The following is a 20,001-nucleotide window of genomic DNA, read 5'->3' on the forward strand; positions in this document are numbered from 1 at the left end:
GGTGGCACAGGATTGGAATGATGATCGTACATCAATTCTCAACAGCATTGTGGGCTATCACCCCCCCCCCCCCTTTCAAAGAGGGTCGCTGCGTGGCCCTGCCAACCCTCTGCAGTGTGTGCCTCTGGTTCCTCCTTATCCAGTACGCACTTATAAATAGACATGAGGGTGGTGTGGCTATGAAGCGAGCGTGTGGCATGAGGGCAGCTGAACGCTGTGCAGGGAAACTTTTGTGTGCGCTGTGGATGCAGGGTCGTGTGGGGGGGTTGGACTGCAATGCCAGCATGTAACCCAGGAGAAGAGGCAGCAGTGTCACCCGCAGGCAGTTATTGCCCTTGGTTGCAGGTAGTGTGATGCTTGGCTAAGATGTGCCAGCGCGTGTGCCTTGCTAATGAGGGTTTGTCCCAAGTAAATTGTTAGCTGGGTGACTGCCAGACTCTTGCCCCCATTTTGACTTGATAGTGGGACCTGGGAGCCTCAGATGCAGCCATGCATGCTGCCCTACCCTTCCCTATCCGTTTATGGGGTGTTTCCATGACTTTATGATGTTTTATGGTATCTCACAAGTCATCACCTATGCGGAGCATCGGTCCTATACAAAAATGCTCAAGTCCCCCATTAACTTCAATGGGGTTCGTTACTCGAAACGAGCTCTTGAACATTCCGAAAAGCTTGACTTGAGCAACGAGCACCCGAGCATTTTTGTGTGCGCTCATCTCTAAATCCAATGCTTTAGTCACGCAGTGGAGTATATACAGCTATGTGAATAAGTCCTTAAGGAGATGAGTTTAAAAGTATGGCTTTCATAAGTACTTTGTCTGTTAATTGAAGGTGCACAAAGGTTGGTTAATCTGATAAATCTGTTCTTTTCAAGAAATAATGATTAGTGTTACCATATCTTGATGCAAACAATTGTCTGGAGATCTCATAAGATGTGTTAAAGACATGTATGAAGCTGGAATAGACTAAAATATTATTGCTAAAGACCCGTGTGTACAGCAATGCATGGTTAGACAAATTACAAATGGAGAAAATTCGGGACTGTTGCTACTCTCCCTAGGGTGGGGTACAATGTTAAGATAACTCAAAGAACACAACACGCAATCCTGAAGAAGAGGAGAAAGAGGAGAACCCAAGTGTAATAGCAAAAAACTTACAGAAGACTACAAACTGCAAAAACTAGTGTCCACTATTAGAATGATGGGTATTAGTGTATCTTGACACTACCGGAAGCTAGGGGTTTTACAGGAGTAAACGCTCCTGTCACACCCCCAGCTCCCGATGGGGTCAATACTGTAAGGTCCTGGAAGCTGTGAAACGGCATTTGTGGGAAACGTAAGTAATGCAAGTGAGCAGCTGTGCTTACCGGCTGTACCCTGCGTCCGCAGTTGTGGCCTCCGAACTGTCGGCCTTCTGGTCCGCCGTCCCTGTAGGTTCCCTACTATTCCTGATGCACTATCGGCAGAAGTAATCCCTGCTGCCGAACGCCGAGTCCTCCCTGCTGTCATCTGTCATGCCGACCTCGCTCTGCTCTTCTACACAGAGCGGGGTGCTGTCTTCTAAGTCGACGGTGGGGAATGGCCTTTCACATGGCGCAATGCGCACGGACCCCGCTCTGCTCTTCAACACAGAGCAGGGCACTGTGTTCTGAATGGGTGTCGGGGAACGGCTTTTTGGGTGGTGCAATGCGCACCTGCTGCAGGGTACATTAACCCCTTAAGGACATGGCCTATTTTGGGCTTAAGGACGCAACGATTTTTGGCAGATTTTCATCTCCATTTTTCAAAAGCCATAACTTTTTTACTTTTTTGTCGATGCGGCCGTATGAGGGCTTGTTTTTTGCATGGTGAACTGTAGTTTTTGATGGTACAATTTTTGGGTACATAGACTATATTGTAAAACTTTTATTATCTTTTATATGATAATGGAGAAAAACACATCAATTCAGTCATAGCTTTTTTTTTTTTTACAGCGTTAATAATGCAGCATAAATGACATATTACATATTTTCTGCGGGCCGGTACGATTACAACAATATCAAAATTCTTACTTTTTTTAGGTTTTTCCACTTTTCTGGAAACCTTTTTTTTCTAAATTGCTGCATTCAAAGTTTTGTAACTTTTTTACTTTTCTATGTATGGAACTCTGTGAGGGCTTAGTTTTGTCGAGACGAGTTGTAGTTTTTTTAATTGTACCATTTTGGGGTACATATGGCTTTTTTGATTACTTTTATTGTGTTTTTAGGGAGGCAAAATGCTAAAAATTAGCATTTTGTCTACGCTTTTTTACGTGCAGAATAAAAAGCATGTGCAACTTGACGCGACGATACCAAATATGTGGAATTTAACATTTTTTATGCCAATATGAGAAAAAGCACAAAAAAAGGTGGTTGTTTTTTTTTTTCCTTTTTTCTACATCTTTCTTTTTTGAACATTTTTATTGTCTTTTTTTTACACGATTTGTGTCCCTCTGGGGGACTTACAGCACAGCACTGATCATCGCTGTGATAATACTGTCCTGCAATACCTTATCGCTTATTACAGCGATAACAGGCACTAGCAATACAGGACGCCGGTATCAGCATCCTGTTGCCATGGCAACCAACCAGTCTTTCTGCGATTATATCGCGAGAGCCCGCCCATTTAACAGAGGGAGTGTGCTCCCTCTGTTAACACTCCCCATGCCATGATCTACATAGATCGTGGCAAGAAAGGGGTTAACAGCGGGGGGGCGCATTTCCGATGCTGGCTCCCGCTGCCGGGTAGCGTGAGATCGCTTATGATCTCGTGCTATCCTCAGTACGTAAGTTTACGCCCTGTTGCGGGAAGCACCCCACTGCCAGGACATAAACTTACGCCCTGGAGTGGTAAGGGGTTAATGTAAAAAACTGCAGGCCCACTTGCAAGCTAAGCTGTTTCACCTACAGCTTCACATGGGCTGCCAGGACCTGCAGGCAAGGATGCAGCTCAGCCAATTAGGTACAGGGGGTGTAAAGCCCCTGCCAATCTTGACTCCACCAGGACTTGCTGGTGGTGTCAAGATACACTAATACCAAAATGATGTTCACAGAGGACACCACAAAAGAAGCTGGTGCCAAAAAAAACATTGCAGCCGTTCTCATGTCTGCCTGAGACCACCTAAATGTTCCACAATGTTTCAGGGAAAATGTTCTATAATCGACAAGAGTGGAACTTCTAGCACAGAGTGTAAGTTCTCTGCCCCTCCTCTCTACTTCTGTCCAGCGCTGAGAGGGTTAACCAGCACTGAGAAGGTTAACCAGTACTGTCAGGGTTAACCAGGTCTCTGCCTCCCAGTTCATCTGTGGGGTTAATTATGCATTAATCCCCTATTTAAGGTGAACTGATGCACTTACTGCTTTGAATTGTTGTTTGTCACTCTCACAAATCAGCCTCAGGGCGAGCACCCACTGGCGTTTTTTTACCTGCGTTTTGCGTTTTGCGTTTTTCCTGCACAGGCATAGAGATAACATGTGTTCCTGTCCACTGGCGTTTTTTTACCTGCGTTTTGCGTTTTGCGTTTTTCCTGCACAGGCATAGAGATAACATGTGTTCCTGTCCACTGGCGTTTTTTTTGCGTTGCGTTTGCGTTTTTAACATAGGAACTGTCAGTTGCATATGTGTCCTTATTTTTCTCCTAATGCACCCATGAAAGTCAATGGAAATTAATGGAAAAGCCGCAAAAACGCCGCGAAAAACGCGCGGAAAAATCGCGGGAAACGCGGCGAAAACGCAAACGCCAGTGGGTGCTCGCCCTCACTGGCTATTCTGTCTGTATCAGCTCTGCCCGTATGCTCTCTAGGTTCTGTCTTGTCTGGGTCTATTTCTGACCTTCTGTTCTGTATGAGGCTTCCTTAAAATCTGCATCTGTTCTTACCTTTATTTTCTGTCAGTTTCATGTCAGTTTGTCTCTGCTTTGTTCTGGTTTTGTCTGCCAGCCCTGTGTATTTCCGAGCTTTGATATTTTAGTTTTGCCAGTACTGTCTGGTGCCGAGATTTGCCAGTTCTGTCTGTGTCAGCTATGCCTGCCTGCTCTCTGGGTTCTGTCTTGCAGTCTGACTTCTGTCTTCCTCTCTGCCCGGGGTCTATTTCTGACCTTATGTTCTGTATAAGGATTCCTGCAAATCTGAATCTGTTCTTACATTTACTTTCTGTCCTGCATCTGTCTGTTTGCCAACCTTGTCTAGTTCTGTGTATTACCCCTTCGGGCTCATGTCCACGGTCAAAAGAAGAATTAAAATCCGCAGCAGATTTTGACTCTTCTCCTGCCCGCGGATCCGCACCCCATAGGGATGCATTGACCACCCGCGGGGTAGATAAATACCCGCGGATGGTCAATAAAAGTGATTAAAAAAAAAATGGAGCATGAAAAAATCCGGACCATGCTCCATTTTCGTGCGGGTCTCCCGCGGGGACGGCTCACGCGGGCTTCTATTGAAGCCTATGGAAGCCGTCCGGATCCGCGGGAGACCTAAAATAGGAATTTAAAAGAATTTACTCATCCGGAGCGGGCGGGGAAGGTCTTCTCTTCCTCACGGCCGGATCTTTCTTGCTTCGGCTCGGCGGATGTGCCCGGCGCATGCGCGCGGCACGTCGGCGACGTGCCGGCGACGTGCCGCCGCCGTGACGAGTTCATCCGCCGGCCGAAAAAGAAGATCCGGCCGTGAGGAAGAGAAGGCTTTCCCCGCCCGCTCCGGATGAGTAAATTCTTTTAAATTCCTATTTTCAGCGCTCATGTCCGCGGGGCAGGAGGGACCTGCTGCAGATTCTCCATGTAGAATCCGTAGCGGGCCTCATTTTCCCCGTGGACATGAGGCCTTCAGGGATAGTCAGGCCCCAGGTTCCAGCGTGAGGCCTTCTTTATTGAGTTGATCGCTCCGGTTATAGGTAGGGTCCTGCCATCTTCCCTGCAGCAAAGGGTCATTCTCTTTCGGAGTTCTGTCTATATTCTGGGTTGGTTCTGTTTTTTTGTCTATAGTCCGCCTATCGCAGGAGTCAGCTACCAACCACTCCAGGGACCTTTGAGGGAACAATGAATTCTAAGGTGTATAAGAACATTTTTACAAGAACCTGTAAGGACAGTGGTTTATGACCTCAAGCTGAGTATATGTTTGGTGATACAAAATAATAATGACCCAAAGCACACAAGTAAATCAATTGAAGAATAGTTGAAAAAGATGTGTTTTGGAATGGCCGAGTGATGACGTTAACCCTGTGGAGATGCTGTAGCTGTAGGGCTGTGCATTCAAGGCACCCCAGAAGTATTCATGAACTGAAACATATTTGCAGGCACAAATGGTCCTCAATTTCTCTACAAGGTGATGCATTACTGATCTACAGCTACAGGAAATGTTTGAAGGACAGTATTACTGCTAAATGGGAATCTACAGTTAATTATGATCAAAGGCTCATTTTCTTTCTCTCCCTGCACTGTGGCTATTTGCTCAATTTGTTCAATAAAAGACATGAACAGTACAACTATTTGTGCATTAATAGTTTAGTTAGGCTGTGATGATCTATAATTGTGACTTAAGTAACAATCAGACCACACTTCATTATTAAACAATAACAAAATCCAGGTAATTTTGAATTATTCACTTTTTTTTGCAGCTGTAAAAGAACATGGAATCATAGAATGGTAGAGTTGGAAGGGACCAGCAGAGTCCAACTCCCTGCTCAGTGCAGGATGCACTAAATTATCCCAGACAGATATTTATCGAGCCTTTGTACGAACACTTCCATTTAAGGAGAATTTGCCACCTCCTGTGGTAACCTGTTCCACTCATTGATCACTCTCAGAAAGTTTTTACTAATATCTAATTTGTGTCTCCTCCCTTTCAGTTTCATCCCATTGCTTCTAGTCTTTCCTTGTGCAGATGAGAATAGGGCTAATCCCTCTGCACTGTGACAGCCCTTCTGATATTTGTAGACAGCTATTAAGTCTCCTCTAAGCCTTTTTTGCAAGCTAAGCATTCCCAGATCCCTTAACCGTTCTTCGTAACCGTTACTCCAATTTAAAGAAAAATGTTGCATCTGAAAGTAAAAATCATCCAGCCATCTACCAGTAAGTGTGGAAACAGCAGAGCGTGTCCATGCAAGTTTTACACAAATTCTTCAGAAATCCACCATCAGAACAAGCAGAGAATTAAACATCACACAGCTGGCTGTGCTGAAGATTCTGCACAATGCTGATATGAATCTGTTTTCCACTAAAACCTGCAAGAAAGTGTACGGACCACTCATTTTTTATGGGGAAACAATCCTGACGATTTTGTAGTTGGACGTGCTACAGATGTGGCTTCTACCGCAGCTCTAGCAGGAAATCCCAGGTTTCATCTTCCAAGAGGATGGAGCTCTCCCTTTTCCCCTATATTCAAACTGAAGTCAGAAGTGAGCTCACTAGGTGATTACCAAAAAGATTGGCTGTGCAGGTGGTGATGATAGTGAACTTCTTTTTTGGATTCCACTTTCCCCGGACCTTACACCTTGTGATTAGATTCTACTCGCCCCCCTTACCACCCACCATGATCTGCAAAAGCTATTGCATCAGTCAATCGTGATATGCTACAATGTGAAATCTCAGAACTAAATGGAGTTCTGAGATTTCACATCAGGAAGAGCATTTGTAATAACCTGGTATACACTATTTGCTTTCCCAGTGCATATGCAAAATGTGCTCTGCACATGCAATGTGAATGCACTCTTCGGATTCCTGTCACATCTGACCAAGATGTACCGAACTCAGTCTCCCAAACGGCTCCTGGGGTATGTTTACACAGTGGAACAATGAACACAAACCACCAAGGGTAATGTGTGGAATAACAGATGGAGAGAGGAGCTTTCCCTATATGACTCAGGATAAAATACTATACCTGCGTATAGTGGATGTCCCATCCGGATAAGAACACCCCCAAACCATGATCCTTGGCCACTCACTGTCCCTATTAGGGACAGAAGTAACAACTAAGAAAGAATACAACTACCACCAGTAACCACAGTACTTAGCCTGAGATGAAAAGGGGAAAACAGGAAACAAAGGTCCAGTTCTGACTCCAACAACCATCAGATGAAGACTGAGAATAATCAGCACAGGTCCACAGCCAAGACAGGAATAAAAGCCCTCCCTGATTGCTAAGTAGGTGCAACAGGTAGCAGAACACTCCCATAGACACTCCCACCAGTGCTAGAGAAAGCTGAGAGGAAAATCTAAAACAGCATTAGCATAAACCAGATCTCCGTGAATGAACATCAAAACTTGCCGCAACAGTTCGCAGCTGCACTTCACAGTGTTGTCAAATTCTACATTCTGTATTGCAGGGTTAAAATTTATATTTTAACATACTAAGTATTTCTTTGTTCTTTGTAGATTGCTGGATATATGAGATCGGTAAACGAAATATATGATCAAGTAAACTTTAATGGCATCAAACATATTAACTTTAAAGTAAAAGTGTTAAATGTAAGTATGGATTGATGACTAAATAGCGGTTACTGAATTTTCTCACATAGAAGTTAAATGCAAAACCAGCAATGATAACATTTTATATCCCGTTGTTAATTATTGCTCCAATTTTTACAGAATTTGTTGTTATAGAAAATTTAGGGAAAATGAAACTGAAGTCAGAACTGTATAAAAATATTATGGCGATAATATTACTAACTATATAGGCAAGTTATGTGAAGGGTGGGTCTCACATTTTTTTCAATTGAATCATTGTTGTACTTGACATTTAGTTTAGTCATCTTGCCATAAAAACTGTACTTTTATCTGGATTAAGCTCCATTTACATTGAACAATTCTTAGTACAGTTTGTGGATTTGAATATTGGTGTAATGACCATTGCCTACTATAAATGCACAAAGACATCACAGGTAAACCATAAAAGTATTGTTCAGGGATAATCAAAATGGATTATGCATGCCTAAATGTCGTCTTTCCTAGCAGGGGTATTATTAAATGTAAATGGCACTCCTAATGATATTTTTTCAAATGCGCACCAAGAAGGTGAGTGAAGAGACTTATAAGGCCATCCATGCTCCTTTGGTTAATATGCAAATAAGGAAGATGGAACAATACCTCTGCAGTGCCACCTATTGGATGGCGGCATTTTTTTAAATCAATGCTTGACCCATTATACAGGTCTGTAGAGCAATGATTGGGAATCGAGAACCAAGCCAGAATCCATACACAGACAGCTGTTTGGGGTTTCTTGACCCTCGTCAGTGTGCATTAAGATCCTGGCTCGGCTAGTGAGAGTTGTGTCCTGTGATGTGCATCGGGAGGTGTAACATCTCTCCTTAAGGAGAGCACCAAGAAGGTGAGTGAGGAGACTTATGAGGCCATTCAATCTCCTCTGGGTAATATTCAAATAAGGAAAATGGAACAGTACCTCTGCAGCGCCGCCTATTGGATGGCAGCATTTATTCAATTCAAAGGAAAGATGTTACCCCTCCCGACCCATATCACAGGCCTCTCACTAGCCAAGCCAGAATCCTACTGCATACTGATGAGGGTCAAAAACCCTGAAACAGCTGTCTCTGTATGGATTCTGGCTTGGTTCTCAAATCCCAATAATTGCTTTATAGACCTGTGGCGCTGCAGAGGCATTGTTCCATCTTCCTTATATGCTATGTAAACATGACATTGCCTGCTGGATTGGGAAAACTGCTCATCAATAATTGCTATGATGAAAAATGTTCATCTGATTTTCAAGACAGTTTTTTCAAGCCTTCAATTGTTTGTACTAATCATTGGCTTGAAAAACTGTTTAATGAGAACTGTCCTTTCCCTCCATATAACTTTTAGGAACAGGGAAAGTTATAACAGCCCTCCATGGGAAAGATTCTGCATATACCAGTCATACCAGCTTCCAGAAAAAAACAGATATTAAGCTGAGTTCAAGGCAAATTTATATATTGAATTTTGTCATCTTATTGGCCAGGGGTGTAAATATAGAGGGTGCAGAAATAGCAGTCACAACCTGCTTCCGGTACTAGTTTAGAGGACCTAAAATGTAGTTTTAAGAAAGCACTATTCAAATAGCACATGGTAGTTGGTGGGCTCTGATACAGCCAACACAGTTACAGAACACAACAGGCTTGCTTTGTCACATAACCCTTTCAACCTGCACTACTAGATTTATTGGATAAAACAAGCAACCAAGCGGGGAGGAGCAATCTATGAACTGAGCCATGACTACAAATGTTACACCATGCTAATTAAATGATAAAATATCTCTCCTGTGCACTTGTTTTTTATCAATGCTTCAGATAATTCAGGAGTGGCAGCCCAATAGTGCTATGCATTCAGCTTATATTGGACCAGAAAAACTTCTAATGTTACACTCCAGCTCCAACTGGAACAACTTTTGCCTCTCGTACTTGCTAACAAATAGGGATCACAATGGAATCCTTGGGCTTGCTTGGACAGGAAAAGAAGGTAAAGTATGCATGTGAATGTTCACATTTTACCATTTGCTACCAGGAAAATGTTCCCACTTTTGTCAAACACAAATAAAGCCACAATTCTAAAATAAATCATAATATATACCCCTATATTTTTTATATTTAGATAACTGGCAAATTGTGAAATGCCACCAAACACTTCACAGTTATTGGATGCCTTCATGCAATTTTTCATCAAAGCATCAAGTTTTGTTAAAAAAAAAACAAAAAAAAAAACACACACATAAAAATTATATTAAAATGTAATTGTTAGAGATGAGCGAACGTACTCGTCCGAGCTTGATATTCGTGCGAATATTAGGGTGTTCGGGATGCTCGTTACTCGTAACGAGCACCACGCGGTGTTCTGGTTACTTTCAGTTTCCTCTCTGAGACGTTAGCGCGCTTTTCTGGCCAATTGAAAGACAGGGAAGGCATTACAACTTCCCCCTGTGACGTTCAAGCCCTATACCACCCCCCTGCTGTGAGTGGCTGGGGAGATCAGAGGTCACCCGAGTATAAAAGTCGGCCCCTCCCGCGGCTCGCCACACATGCCTTGTGAGTTAGCTGAGGGAAAGTACTTGCTGGTGCTGCTGTAGGGAGAGCGTTAGGAGTCAGTGTAGGCTTCAAGAACCCCAACGGTCCTTCTCAGGGCCACATCTACCTGTGTGCAGGCTGCTGCTAGCAGTGTTTTTTTTTTTTTTTCTCAAAATCGGCAGTGCAGAGCATTGCACCCGGCATTAGGGACAGAAGTGGTGTGTAGGCAGGGAGAGTGTTAGGAGTGAGTGTAGCCTTCAAGAACCTCAACGGTCCTTTCTAGGGCCAAATTTAACCGTGTGCAGTACTGTGCTGGCTGCTGTTAGCAGTGTTGCATATTTTTTTTTCTTCTAAAAATCGTCTGTGCAGAGCATTGCACCCTCCATTGATACTACAGGGACAGAATTGTGTAGGCAGGGCCACAACACAGTTATTGTTCATTGAATATACGCAGTGGGTCCTTCCCTTTGCAAAAAAGGACAAAAAATTATATTTGGCCAGCCTGTGTCAGTCCTAAGGTCTCCGTGTACGTGTGTGCTGCGTGGAGAACGTACAAAAATCAGACGCAACCAGCTACGGTTTACTGCAGGCTTGCGCCATTGTCTTTCCTGACTGGCAAATACCTGCTCTGCTAGAGTTAATAACTCTGCTACACTAAAGTTGTGTGTCACTTTTTCAGGGCCACACTACAGTTCTAAAAGTTATTGTTCATTGAATATACGCAGTGGGTGCTTCCCTTTGCTAAAAAGGACAAAAAATTATATTTTGCCTGCCTGTGTCAGTCCTAAGGTCTCCGTGTACAACGTACAAAAATCAGACGCAACCAGCTACAGTTTACTGCAGGCTTGCGCCATTGTCTTTCCTGACTGGCAAATACCTGCTCTGCTAGAGTTAATAACTCTGCTACACTATAGTTGTGTGACACTTTTTGAGGGCCACACCACAGATATTAAACTTCTTGTTCATTGAATATACGCAGTGGGTGCTTCCCTTTGCAAAAAAGGAAAAGAAATTATATTTGGCCTGCCTGTGTCAGTCCTAAGGTCTCCGTGTACCTGTGTGCTGCGTGGACAACGTACAAAAATCAGACGCAACCAGCTACGGTTTACTGCAGGCTTGCGCCATTGTCTTTCCTGACTGGCAAATACCTGCTCTGCTAGAGTTAATAACTCTGCTACACTAAAGTTGTGTGTCACTTTTTCAGGGCCACACTACAGTTCTAAAAGTTATTGTTCATTGAATATACGCAGTGGGTGCTTCCCTTTGCTAAAAAGGACAAAAAATTATATTTGGCCAGCCTGTGTCAGTCCTAAGGTCTCCGTGTACGTGTGTGCTGCGTGGACAACGTACAAAAATCAGACGCAACCAGCTACGGTTGAGTGTAGCCTTGCGACAATTTCTTTCCTGCCTGGGAAATCAAATCACTGGTAATACAGCATGCTGAGGGGTAGGGGTAGGCCTAGAGGATGTGGATGCGGCCGAGGACGCGGAGGGCCAAGTGAGGGTGTGGGCACAGGCCGAGCCAGTGCGGTGGCCAGGGGTAGAGGCAGGGCCAGACCGAATAATCCACCAACTGTTTCCCAAAGCGCCCCCTCGCGCCATGCCACCCTGCACAGGTCAAGGTGCTCTACGGTGTGGCAGTTTTTCACAGACGCCTGACGACCGACGAACAGTGGTGTGCAACCTTTGTCGCGCCAAGATCAGCTGGGGAGGCACCACCAACAGCATGCGCAGGCATATGATGGCCAAGCACCCCACAAGGTGGGACGATGCCCGTTCACCGCCTCCGGTTTGCACCACTGCCTCTCCCCCTGTGCCCCAACCTGCCACTGAGATCCAACCCCCCTCTGAGGACACAGGCACTACCGTCTCCTGGCCTGCACCCACACCCTCACCTCCGCTGTCCTCGGCCCCATCCAGCAATGTCTCTCAGCGCAGCGTCCAGACGTCGCTAGTGCCACAGTTGAGCGCAAGCGCAACTACGACGCCACGCACCCGCACGCTCAAGCGTTAACGTGCACATTGCAAAATTGATCAGCCTAGAGATGCTGCCGTATAGGCTTGTGGAAACGGAGGCTTTCAAAAGCATGATGGCGGCGGCTGCCCCACGCTACTCGGTTCCCAGTCGCCACTACTTTTCCCGATGTGCCGTCCCAGCCCTGCACGACCACGTCTCCCGCAACATTGTACGCGCCCTCACCAACGCGGTTACTGCCAAGGTCCACTTAACAACGGACACGTGGACAAGCACAGGCGGGCAGGGCCACTATATCTCCCTGACGGCACATTGGGTGAATTTAGTGGAGGCTGGGACAGAGTCAGAGCCTGGGACCGCTCACGTCCTACCCACCCCCAGAATTGCGGGCCACAGCTCGGTGGTGGTATCTGCAGCGGTGTATGCTTCCTCCACTAAAGCACCTTCCTCCTCCTCCTCCTCCTCCTCCAACGCAACCTCTGTCTCGCAATCAAGATGTGTCAGCAGCACGTCGCCAGCAGTCGGTGTCACGCGGCGTGGCAGCACAGCGGTGGGCAAGCGTCAGCAGGCCGTGCTGAAACTACTCAGCTTAGGAGAGAAGAGGCCCACGGCCCACGAACTGCTGCAGGGTCTGACAGAGCAGACCGACCACTGGCTTGCGCCGCTGAGCCTCCAACCGGGCATGGTCGTGTGTGACAACGGCCGTAAGCTGGTGGCGGCTCTGCAGCTCGGCAGCCTCACGCACGTGCCATGCCTGGCCCATGTCTTTAATTTGGTGGTTCAGCGGTTTCTGAAAAGCTACCCCCACTTCTCATACCTGCTCGGAAAGGTGCGCCAGCTCTGCGCACATTTCCGCAAATCCCACACGCACGCTGCGGACACTGCAACATAGGTTTAATCTGCCAGTGCACCGACTGCTGTGCGACGTGCCCACACAGTGGAACTCTACGCTCCACATGTTGGCCAGACTCTATGAGCAGCGTAGAGCTATAGTGGAATACCAACTCCAACTTGCGCGGCGCAGTGGGAGTCAGCCTCCTCAATTATTTACAGAAGAGTGGCCCTGGTTGGCAGCCATCTGCCAGGTCCTTGGAAAATTTGAGGAGTCTACCCAGGTGGTGAGCGGCGATGCTGCAATCATTAGCGTCACCATTCCTCTGCTATGCATCTCGAGAAGTTCCCTGCAAAGCATAAAGGCAGACGCTTTGCGCTCGGAAACAGAGCCGGGGGAAGACAGTATGTCGCTGGATAGTCAGAGCACCCGCCTGTCTATATCTCAGCGCGTTGAGGAGGAGGAGGAGGAGCATGAGGAGGATGAGGAGGAGGGGGAAGAGACAGCTTGGCCCACTGGTGAGGGTACACATGCTGCTGGGCTGTCATCCTTTCAGCGTGTATGGCCTGAGGAGGAGGAAGAGGAGGAGGAGGAGGAGGAGGATCCTGAAAGTGATCTTCCTAGTGAAGACAGCCATGTGTTGCGTACAGGTACCCTGGCACACATGGCTGACTTCATGTTAGGATGCCTTTCTCGTGACCCTCGCGTTACACGCATTCTGGCCACTACGGATTACTGGGTGTACACACTGCTCGACCCACGCTATAAGAAGAACCTTCCCACTCTCATTCCCGAAGAGGAAAGGGGTTCGAGAGTGTTGCTATACCACAGGGCGCTGGTGGACAAACTGATGGTAAACTTCCCATCCGACAGCGCTAGTGGCAGAAGGCGCAGTTCCGAGGGCCAGGTAGCAGGGGAGGCGCAGAGATCAGGCAGAATGTACAGCGCAGGCAGGGGAACATTCTCCAAGGCCTTTGCCAGCTGTATGGCTCCCCAGCAAGACTGTGTCACCGCTCCCCAGTCAAGGCTGAGTCGGCGGGAGCACTGTAAAAGGATGGTGAGGGAGTACGTAGCCGATCGCACGACCGTCCTCCGTGACGCCTCTGCCCCCTACAACTACTGGGTGTCGAAGCTGGACACGTGGCCTGAACTCGCGCTGTATGCCCTGGAGGTGCTTGCTTGTCCTGCGGCTAGCGTCTTGTCAGAGGGGGTGTTTAGTGTGGCTGGGGGAATCATCACGGATAAGCGTACCCACCTGTCAACCGACAGTGCCGACAGGCTTACACTCATCAAGATGAACAAAGCCTGGATTTCCCCAGACTTCTCTTCTCCACCAGCGGACAGCAGCGATACCTAAGCAATACGTAGGCTGCACCCGCGGATGGAAGCTACGTTCTCTCTCACCATCCAAAACGGGGACATTTCTGCTTCATCAATCTGTGTCTAATATTCCTCCTCCTCCTCCTGCTCCTCCTCCTGAAACCTCACGTAATCACGCTGAACGGGCAATTTTTCTTAGGGCCACAAGGCTCACTCATAATTTTTCTAAACAATTTTTATATGTTTCAATGCTCTTAAAAGCGTTGAAACTTTAACTTGAACCAATTTTTCGTTAAACTGGGCTGCCTCCAGGCCTAGTTACCACTTAAGCCACATTAACCAAAGCGATTAATGGGTTTCACCTGCCATCTTGGTTGGGCATGGCCAATTTTTTGGATGTACATTAGTACTGTTGATACAGCAATTTTTGTGGGCCCTCGCCTACAGTGTAATCAAATGAATTTTTAGCCCACCTGCATTACAGCTGACGTTACATCCGCTGTGTTGGGCAATGCAATGGGATATTTTTGTGTATCGCCGGTGGGTTCCAGGGAGCCACCCATGCTGTAGGTGCACACGGAGTTTAACCTACATCTGTCCACTTGTAAAGAACCCCAGTCTGACTGGGGCATGCAGTGTGGGCCGAAGCCCACCTGTATTAAGCACGACATTACTACCTCAGCTGTGTTGGGCAATGCAATGGGATATTTTTATGTACCGCCGGTGGGTTCCAGGGAGCCACCCATGCTGTAGGTGCACACGGAGTTTAACCTACATCTGTCCACTTGTAAAGAACCCCAGTCTGACTGGGGCATGCAGTGTGGGCCGAAGCCCACCTGCATTAAGCACGACATTACTACCTCAGCTGTGTTGGGCAATGCAATGGGATATTTCTATGTACCGCCGGTGGCTTCCTGGCACCCACCCATGCTGTGGGTCCACAGGGAATTATAAATGCATCTGTTTCCACTTGTAAAGAACCCCAGTCTGACTGGGGCATGCAGTGTGGGCCGAAGCCCACCTGCATTAAGCACGACATTACTACCTCAGCTGTGTTGGGCAATGCAATGGGATATTTCTATGTACCGCCGGTGGCTTCCTGGCACCCACCCATGCTGTGGGTCCACAGGGAATTATAAATGCATCTGTTTCCACTTGTAAAGAACCCCAGTCTGACTGGGGCATGCAGTGTGGGCCGAAGCCCACCTGCATTAAGCACGACATTACTACCTCAGCTGTGTTGGGCAATGCAATGGGATATTTTTATGTACCGCCGGTGGGTTCCAGGGAGCCACCCATGCTGTGGGTCCACAGGGACTTCACAATAGGGAGTTGTACCTGCCTGTGTCTATGAATTAAAAACCGCGGTCTGACTGGGGCATGCAGACACCTTGACAGAATGAATAGTGTGTGGCACAAAGGTTCCCCATTGCTATGCCCACGTGTGCAGCTCCTGATGGCGGTGGCACAGGATTCTATTTCTCATTGCTTCTGTACAGCATTGTGGGCTATCGCCCTGCCCCTTTTAAAGAGGGTCGCTGCCTAGCTGTGCCAACCCTCTGCAGTGTGTGCCTGCGGTTCCTCGTCATGGCAGACGCACTTCTAAATAGACATGAGGGTGGTGTGGCATGAGGGCAGCTGAAGGCTGCGCAGGGACACTTTGGTGTGCGCTGTGGGGGGGAGGGGGGGGGGTTGGGCAGCATGTAACCCAGGAGAAGTGGCAGTGGAGTGTCATGCAGGCAGTGATTGTGCTTTGTTGGAGGTAGTGTGGTGCTTAGCTAAGGTATGCCATGCTAATGAGGGCTTTTCAGAAGTAAAAGTTTTTGGGAGGGGGGGGGGGGCCCCACTCTTGCCGCTATTGTGGCTTAATAGTGGGACCTGTGAACTTGAGATGCAGCCCAACATGTAGCCCCTCGCCTGCCCTATCCGTTGCTGTGTCGTTCCCATCACTTTCTTGAATTGCCCAGATTTTCACACAAGGAAACCTTAGCGAGCATCGGCGAAATACAAAAATGCTCGGGTCGCCCATTGACTTCAATGGGGTTCGTTACTCGAAACGAACCCTCGAGCATCGCGAAAAGTTCGTCCCGAATAACGAGCACCCGAGCATTTTGGTGCTCGCTCATCTCTAGTAATTGTACTTTGAAAAAAAACGTTCAACATGTTTTAGGGACATGGCAAAAGTTTTGATTGGTGGGGTCCAGGTGCTGAGTCCTTTACTGATCACTAGCAGAGGTGCTCGTTCTGCTCACAAAGGCCCCCTTCCACGGCTGCGGGGGATGAGGAGAGAGAGCTGACAGGTTTCAGCGGTGAGCCTATCTAACAGATAGGCTCACTGCAGAGAATCGCGGCAAATCGCAGCATGCCACGATTTAAATCCCACAAGCGAATCATCGCCCGTGGACAGGCAGCCTTAGTGAAGTTGGGTTCATCAGAAAGTCTATGAGAAAGGCTATTGTCATCATTAACCTTGAGCAGCTGTTTTTGTCTTACGACAATGACCAACTCAGATATACTATAATAATACAAGGGACTTTTTAGATTTTCCGTGGCAAAATATGACTTGCAGAAGAAAATATGATGTCATCTATATATATAAAATTGAATGTATGTCTGTGTGTCCGTCTGTCTGTTTGTCCTTTATGCGCTACTACACCATTCATCCAATCGCCATGAAACTTTGGGAAGTTGTTGAGTACACTCCTGGGAAGATTACTGGCATAGTAAATCTATCCTATGATAAATGGCGCACGTGCGAGCGTCGTCGACAGTTACGCCCCCCCCCCCCACGTAGATCGTTCGATTTCCATCATTGCCACTAATTCTCTCACTTCTCAATGTCGTAGAAACATGAAATTTGGCACGAGCATTGATTATGTCATAAATAGTAAAAGTTAATGGGTCCCAACTCGATTATTTAATTCTAAGCGCAAAAGAATTAGCATCCAAATTTTATGTACGGAATCTAATTCTCTCACTTCCCAATGTAATAGAAACTTGAAATTTGGCACGAGCATTGAATATGTCATAAATAGAAAAAGCTATTAGGTCCCAACTCGATTATTCAATTCTAAGCGCCAAAGAATTAGCGTCGAAATTTTACGTACACAATCTAATTCTCTCACTTTCCGATGTAATTTGGCACGAGCATTGATTATGTCATAAATAGGAAAAGCTTATGGGTCCCAACTTGATTATTCAATTCTAAGCGCCAAAGAATTAGCGTCCAAATTGTACGTAGGGAATCTAATTTTCTCACTTCCCAATGTCATAGAAACTTGAAATTTGGCACGAGCATTGATTATATCATAAATAGGAAACGTTAATAGGTCCCAACTCGATTATTCAATTCTAAGCACCAAAGAATTAGCGTCCAATTTTTATGTACGGAATCTAATTCTCTCACTTCCCGATGTCTATAAAACTTGAAATTTGGCACAAGCATTGAATATGTCATAAATAGGAAAAGCTAATGGGTCCCAACTCGATTATTCAATTCTAAGCGCAAAAGAATTAGTGTCCACATTTTACATACGGAATCTAATTCTCTCACTTCCCAATGTAATAGAAACTTAAAATTTGGCACGAGCATTGATTATGTCATAAATAGGAAAAGCTAATGGGTCCCAACTCAATTATTCGATTCTAAGCGCAAAAGAATTAACGTCCAAATTTTACGTACGGAATCTAATTCTCTCACTTCCCTATGTTATTAAAACTTGAAATTTGGCACAAGCATTGATTATGTCATAAATAGGAAAAGTTAATGGGTCCCAACTCAATTATTCAATTGTAAGCACAAAGGAATTAGCGTCCACATTTTACGTACGGAATCTAATTCTCTCACTTCCTGATGTCATCTATATATATATAAAAATGTCTGTCTGTCTGTCCTTTATGCATTACTACACCATTCATCTAATCGCCATGAAACTTTGGGAAGTTGTTGAGTACACTCCTGTGAAGATTACTGGCACAGTACATCTGTCCTACGATAGGTGGCGCACGTGCGAGCATCGTTAACAGTTATGCCCTCCAGACATAGATCGTTCGATTTCCATCTCAAGCACGAAAGCAAAAGGCATTACGAGCCAGCGTGTTAAACTACAAAATGATGCATCCGCCGAACGTTTCGCAAGACAATTGCTGGATATTGAGAATGCTGAGGTAAAATGAAAGCTGTGCTGTGATTGGTTGCTATTTATTATACTGCTGAGGTAACATGAAAGCTCTGCTGTGATTGGTTGCTATATATTATACTGCTGAGGCAACATGAAAGCTGTGCTGTGATTGGTTGCTACTTCTTATACTACTGAGGTTACTTGAAAGCTGTGTTGTGATTGGTTGCTATATATTATACCGCTGAGGTAAAATGAATGCTGCGCTGTGATTGGTTGCTATTTTTTATATTGCTGAGGCAGAATAAAAGTTGCGCTGTGATTAGTTGTTATTTCTCTTACTGCTGAGGTAACATGAAAGCTGCGCTGTGATTGGTTGTTATATATTATACTGCTGAGGTAACATGAAAGCTGCGCTGTGATTGGGTGCTATATATTATAAAGCTGAGGTAACATGTAAGCTGCGCTGCGATTGGTTGTTATATATTATACCACTGAGGTAACATGAAAGCGGCGGGGCTGTGATTAGTTGTTATCTAGATATATAAAAACGAAAGTATGTATGTCTGTCTGTCTTTGCAGCAACGCACGACGGGTAAGCTAGTCTATATATATAAAAATGAATGTCTGTCTCCATCTGTCTGTCTGTTTTGTCCTTTATGCATTGCTACACCATTCATCCAATCGCCATGGAACTTTGGGAAGTTGTTGAGTACATTCCTGGGAAGATTACAGGCATAGTATATCTATCCTATGATAGGTGGCGCGCGTGCGAGCATTGTCGACAGCTATGCCCCCCAGACGTAGATCGTTCGATTGCCATCATTGCCACTAATTCTCTCACTTCCCGTTGTCGTAGAAACATGAAATTTTGCACGAGCATTGATTATGTCATAAATAGGAAAAGGTAATGGGTCCCAACTCGATTATTCAATTCTAAGCGCAAAAGAATTAGTGTCCACATTTTACATACGGAATCTAATTTTCTCACTTCCCAATGTCATAGAAACTTGAAATTTGGCACGAGCATTGATTATATCATAAATAGGAAACGTTAATAGGTCCCAACTCGATTATTCAATTCTAAGCACCAAAGAATTAGCGTCCAATTTTTATGTACGGAATCTAATTCTCTCACTTCCCGATGTCATTAAAACTTAAATTTGGCACAAGCATTGAATATGTCATAAATAGGAAAAGCTGATGGGTCCCAACTTGATTATTCAATTCCAAGTGCAAAAGAATTAGCGTCCAAATTTTACGTACAGAATCTAATTCTCTCACTTCCCAATGTAAGGGTGCGGGCAGACGAGCGCATAAACGGCGCGTTTTTGCGACCAAACGTATATACGTGACCATCTGAGGCAATGGTTTCGAATGTATTCGTTCACATGGGCGATTTTACGGCGCGTAAAAACGGCAATTCGAAAAAAAACAGAACATATGCGACCGAAATACGCGCCAAAGCATATTCGATCGCCGAAAAGACCGTTTGCAAAGTAGGAACAAACGAAAATACGCTTTCTAGCTCTGGTCATGATCGGTGAAAAACGATCGCTCGGGCGATTATACGTTGCGCTCGTGCGAACGTAAATACGCCTACGCTCGTCTGCCCGCACCCTAATAGAAACTTAAAATTTGGCACGAGCATTGATTATGTCATAAATAGGAAAAGCAAATGGGTCTCAACTCAATTATTCAATTCTAAGCGCAAAAGAATTAACGTCCAAATTTTACGTACGGAATCTAATTCTCTCA

General features: G+C 45.7%; 1 protein-coding gene across 4 annotated transcripts in view; it reads left to right on the forward strand.

The window, feature by feature from the left end:
- LOC136628565 (disintegrin and metalloproteinase domain-containing protein 10-like) overlaps window positions 1-20,001 on the forward strand; it is a 121,136-nt gene that overhangs the window by 46,561 nt on the left and 54,574 nt on the right. For all 4 annotated transcript variants that reach the window (XM_066604565.1, XM_066604567.1, XM_066604568.1 and 1 more), the window contains 2 exons: window positions 7,384-7,476; window positions 9,288-9,456. In XM_066604565.1, the coding sequence (XP_066460662.1) occupies window positions 7,384-7,476; window positions 9,288-9,456 (262 nt within the window). The remainder of the gene's footprint in view (window positions 1-7,383; window positions 7,477-9,287; window positions 9,457-20,001) is intronic.

Source organism: Eleutherodactylus coqui, chromosome 5 (assembly GCF_035609145.1).
Source record: "Eleutherodactylus coqui strain aEleCoq1 chromosome 5, aEleCoq1.hap1, whole genome shotgun sequence".
Lineage (NCBI taxonomy): Eukaryota > Metazoa > Chordata > Amphibia > Anura > Eleutherodactylidae > Eleutherodactylus > Eleutherodactylus coqui.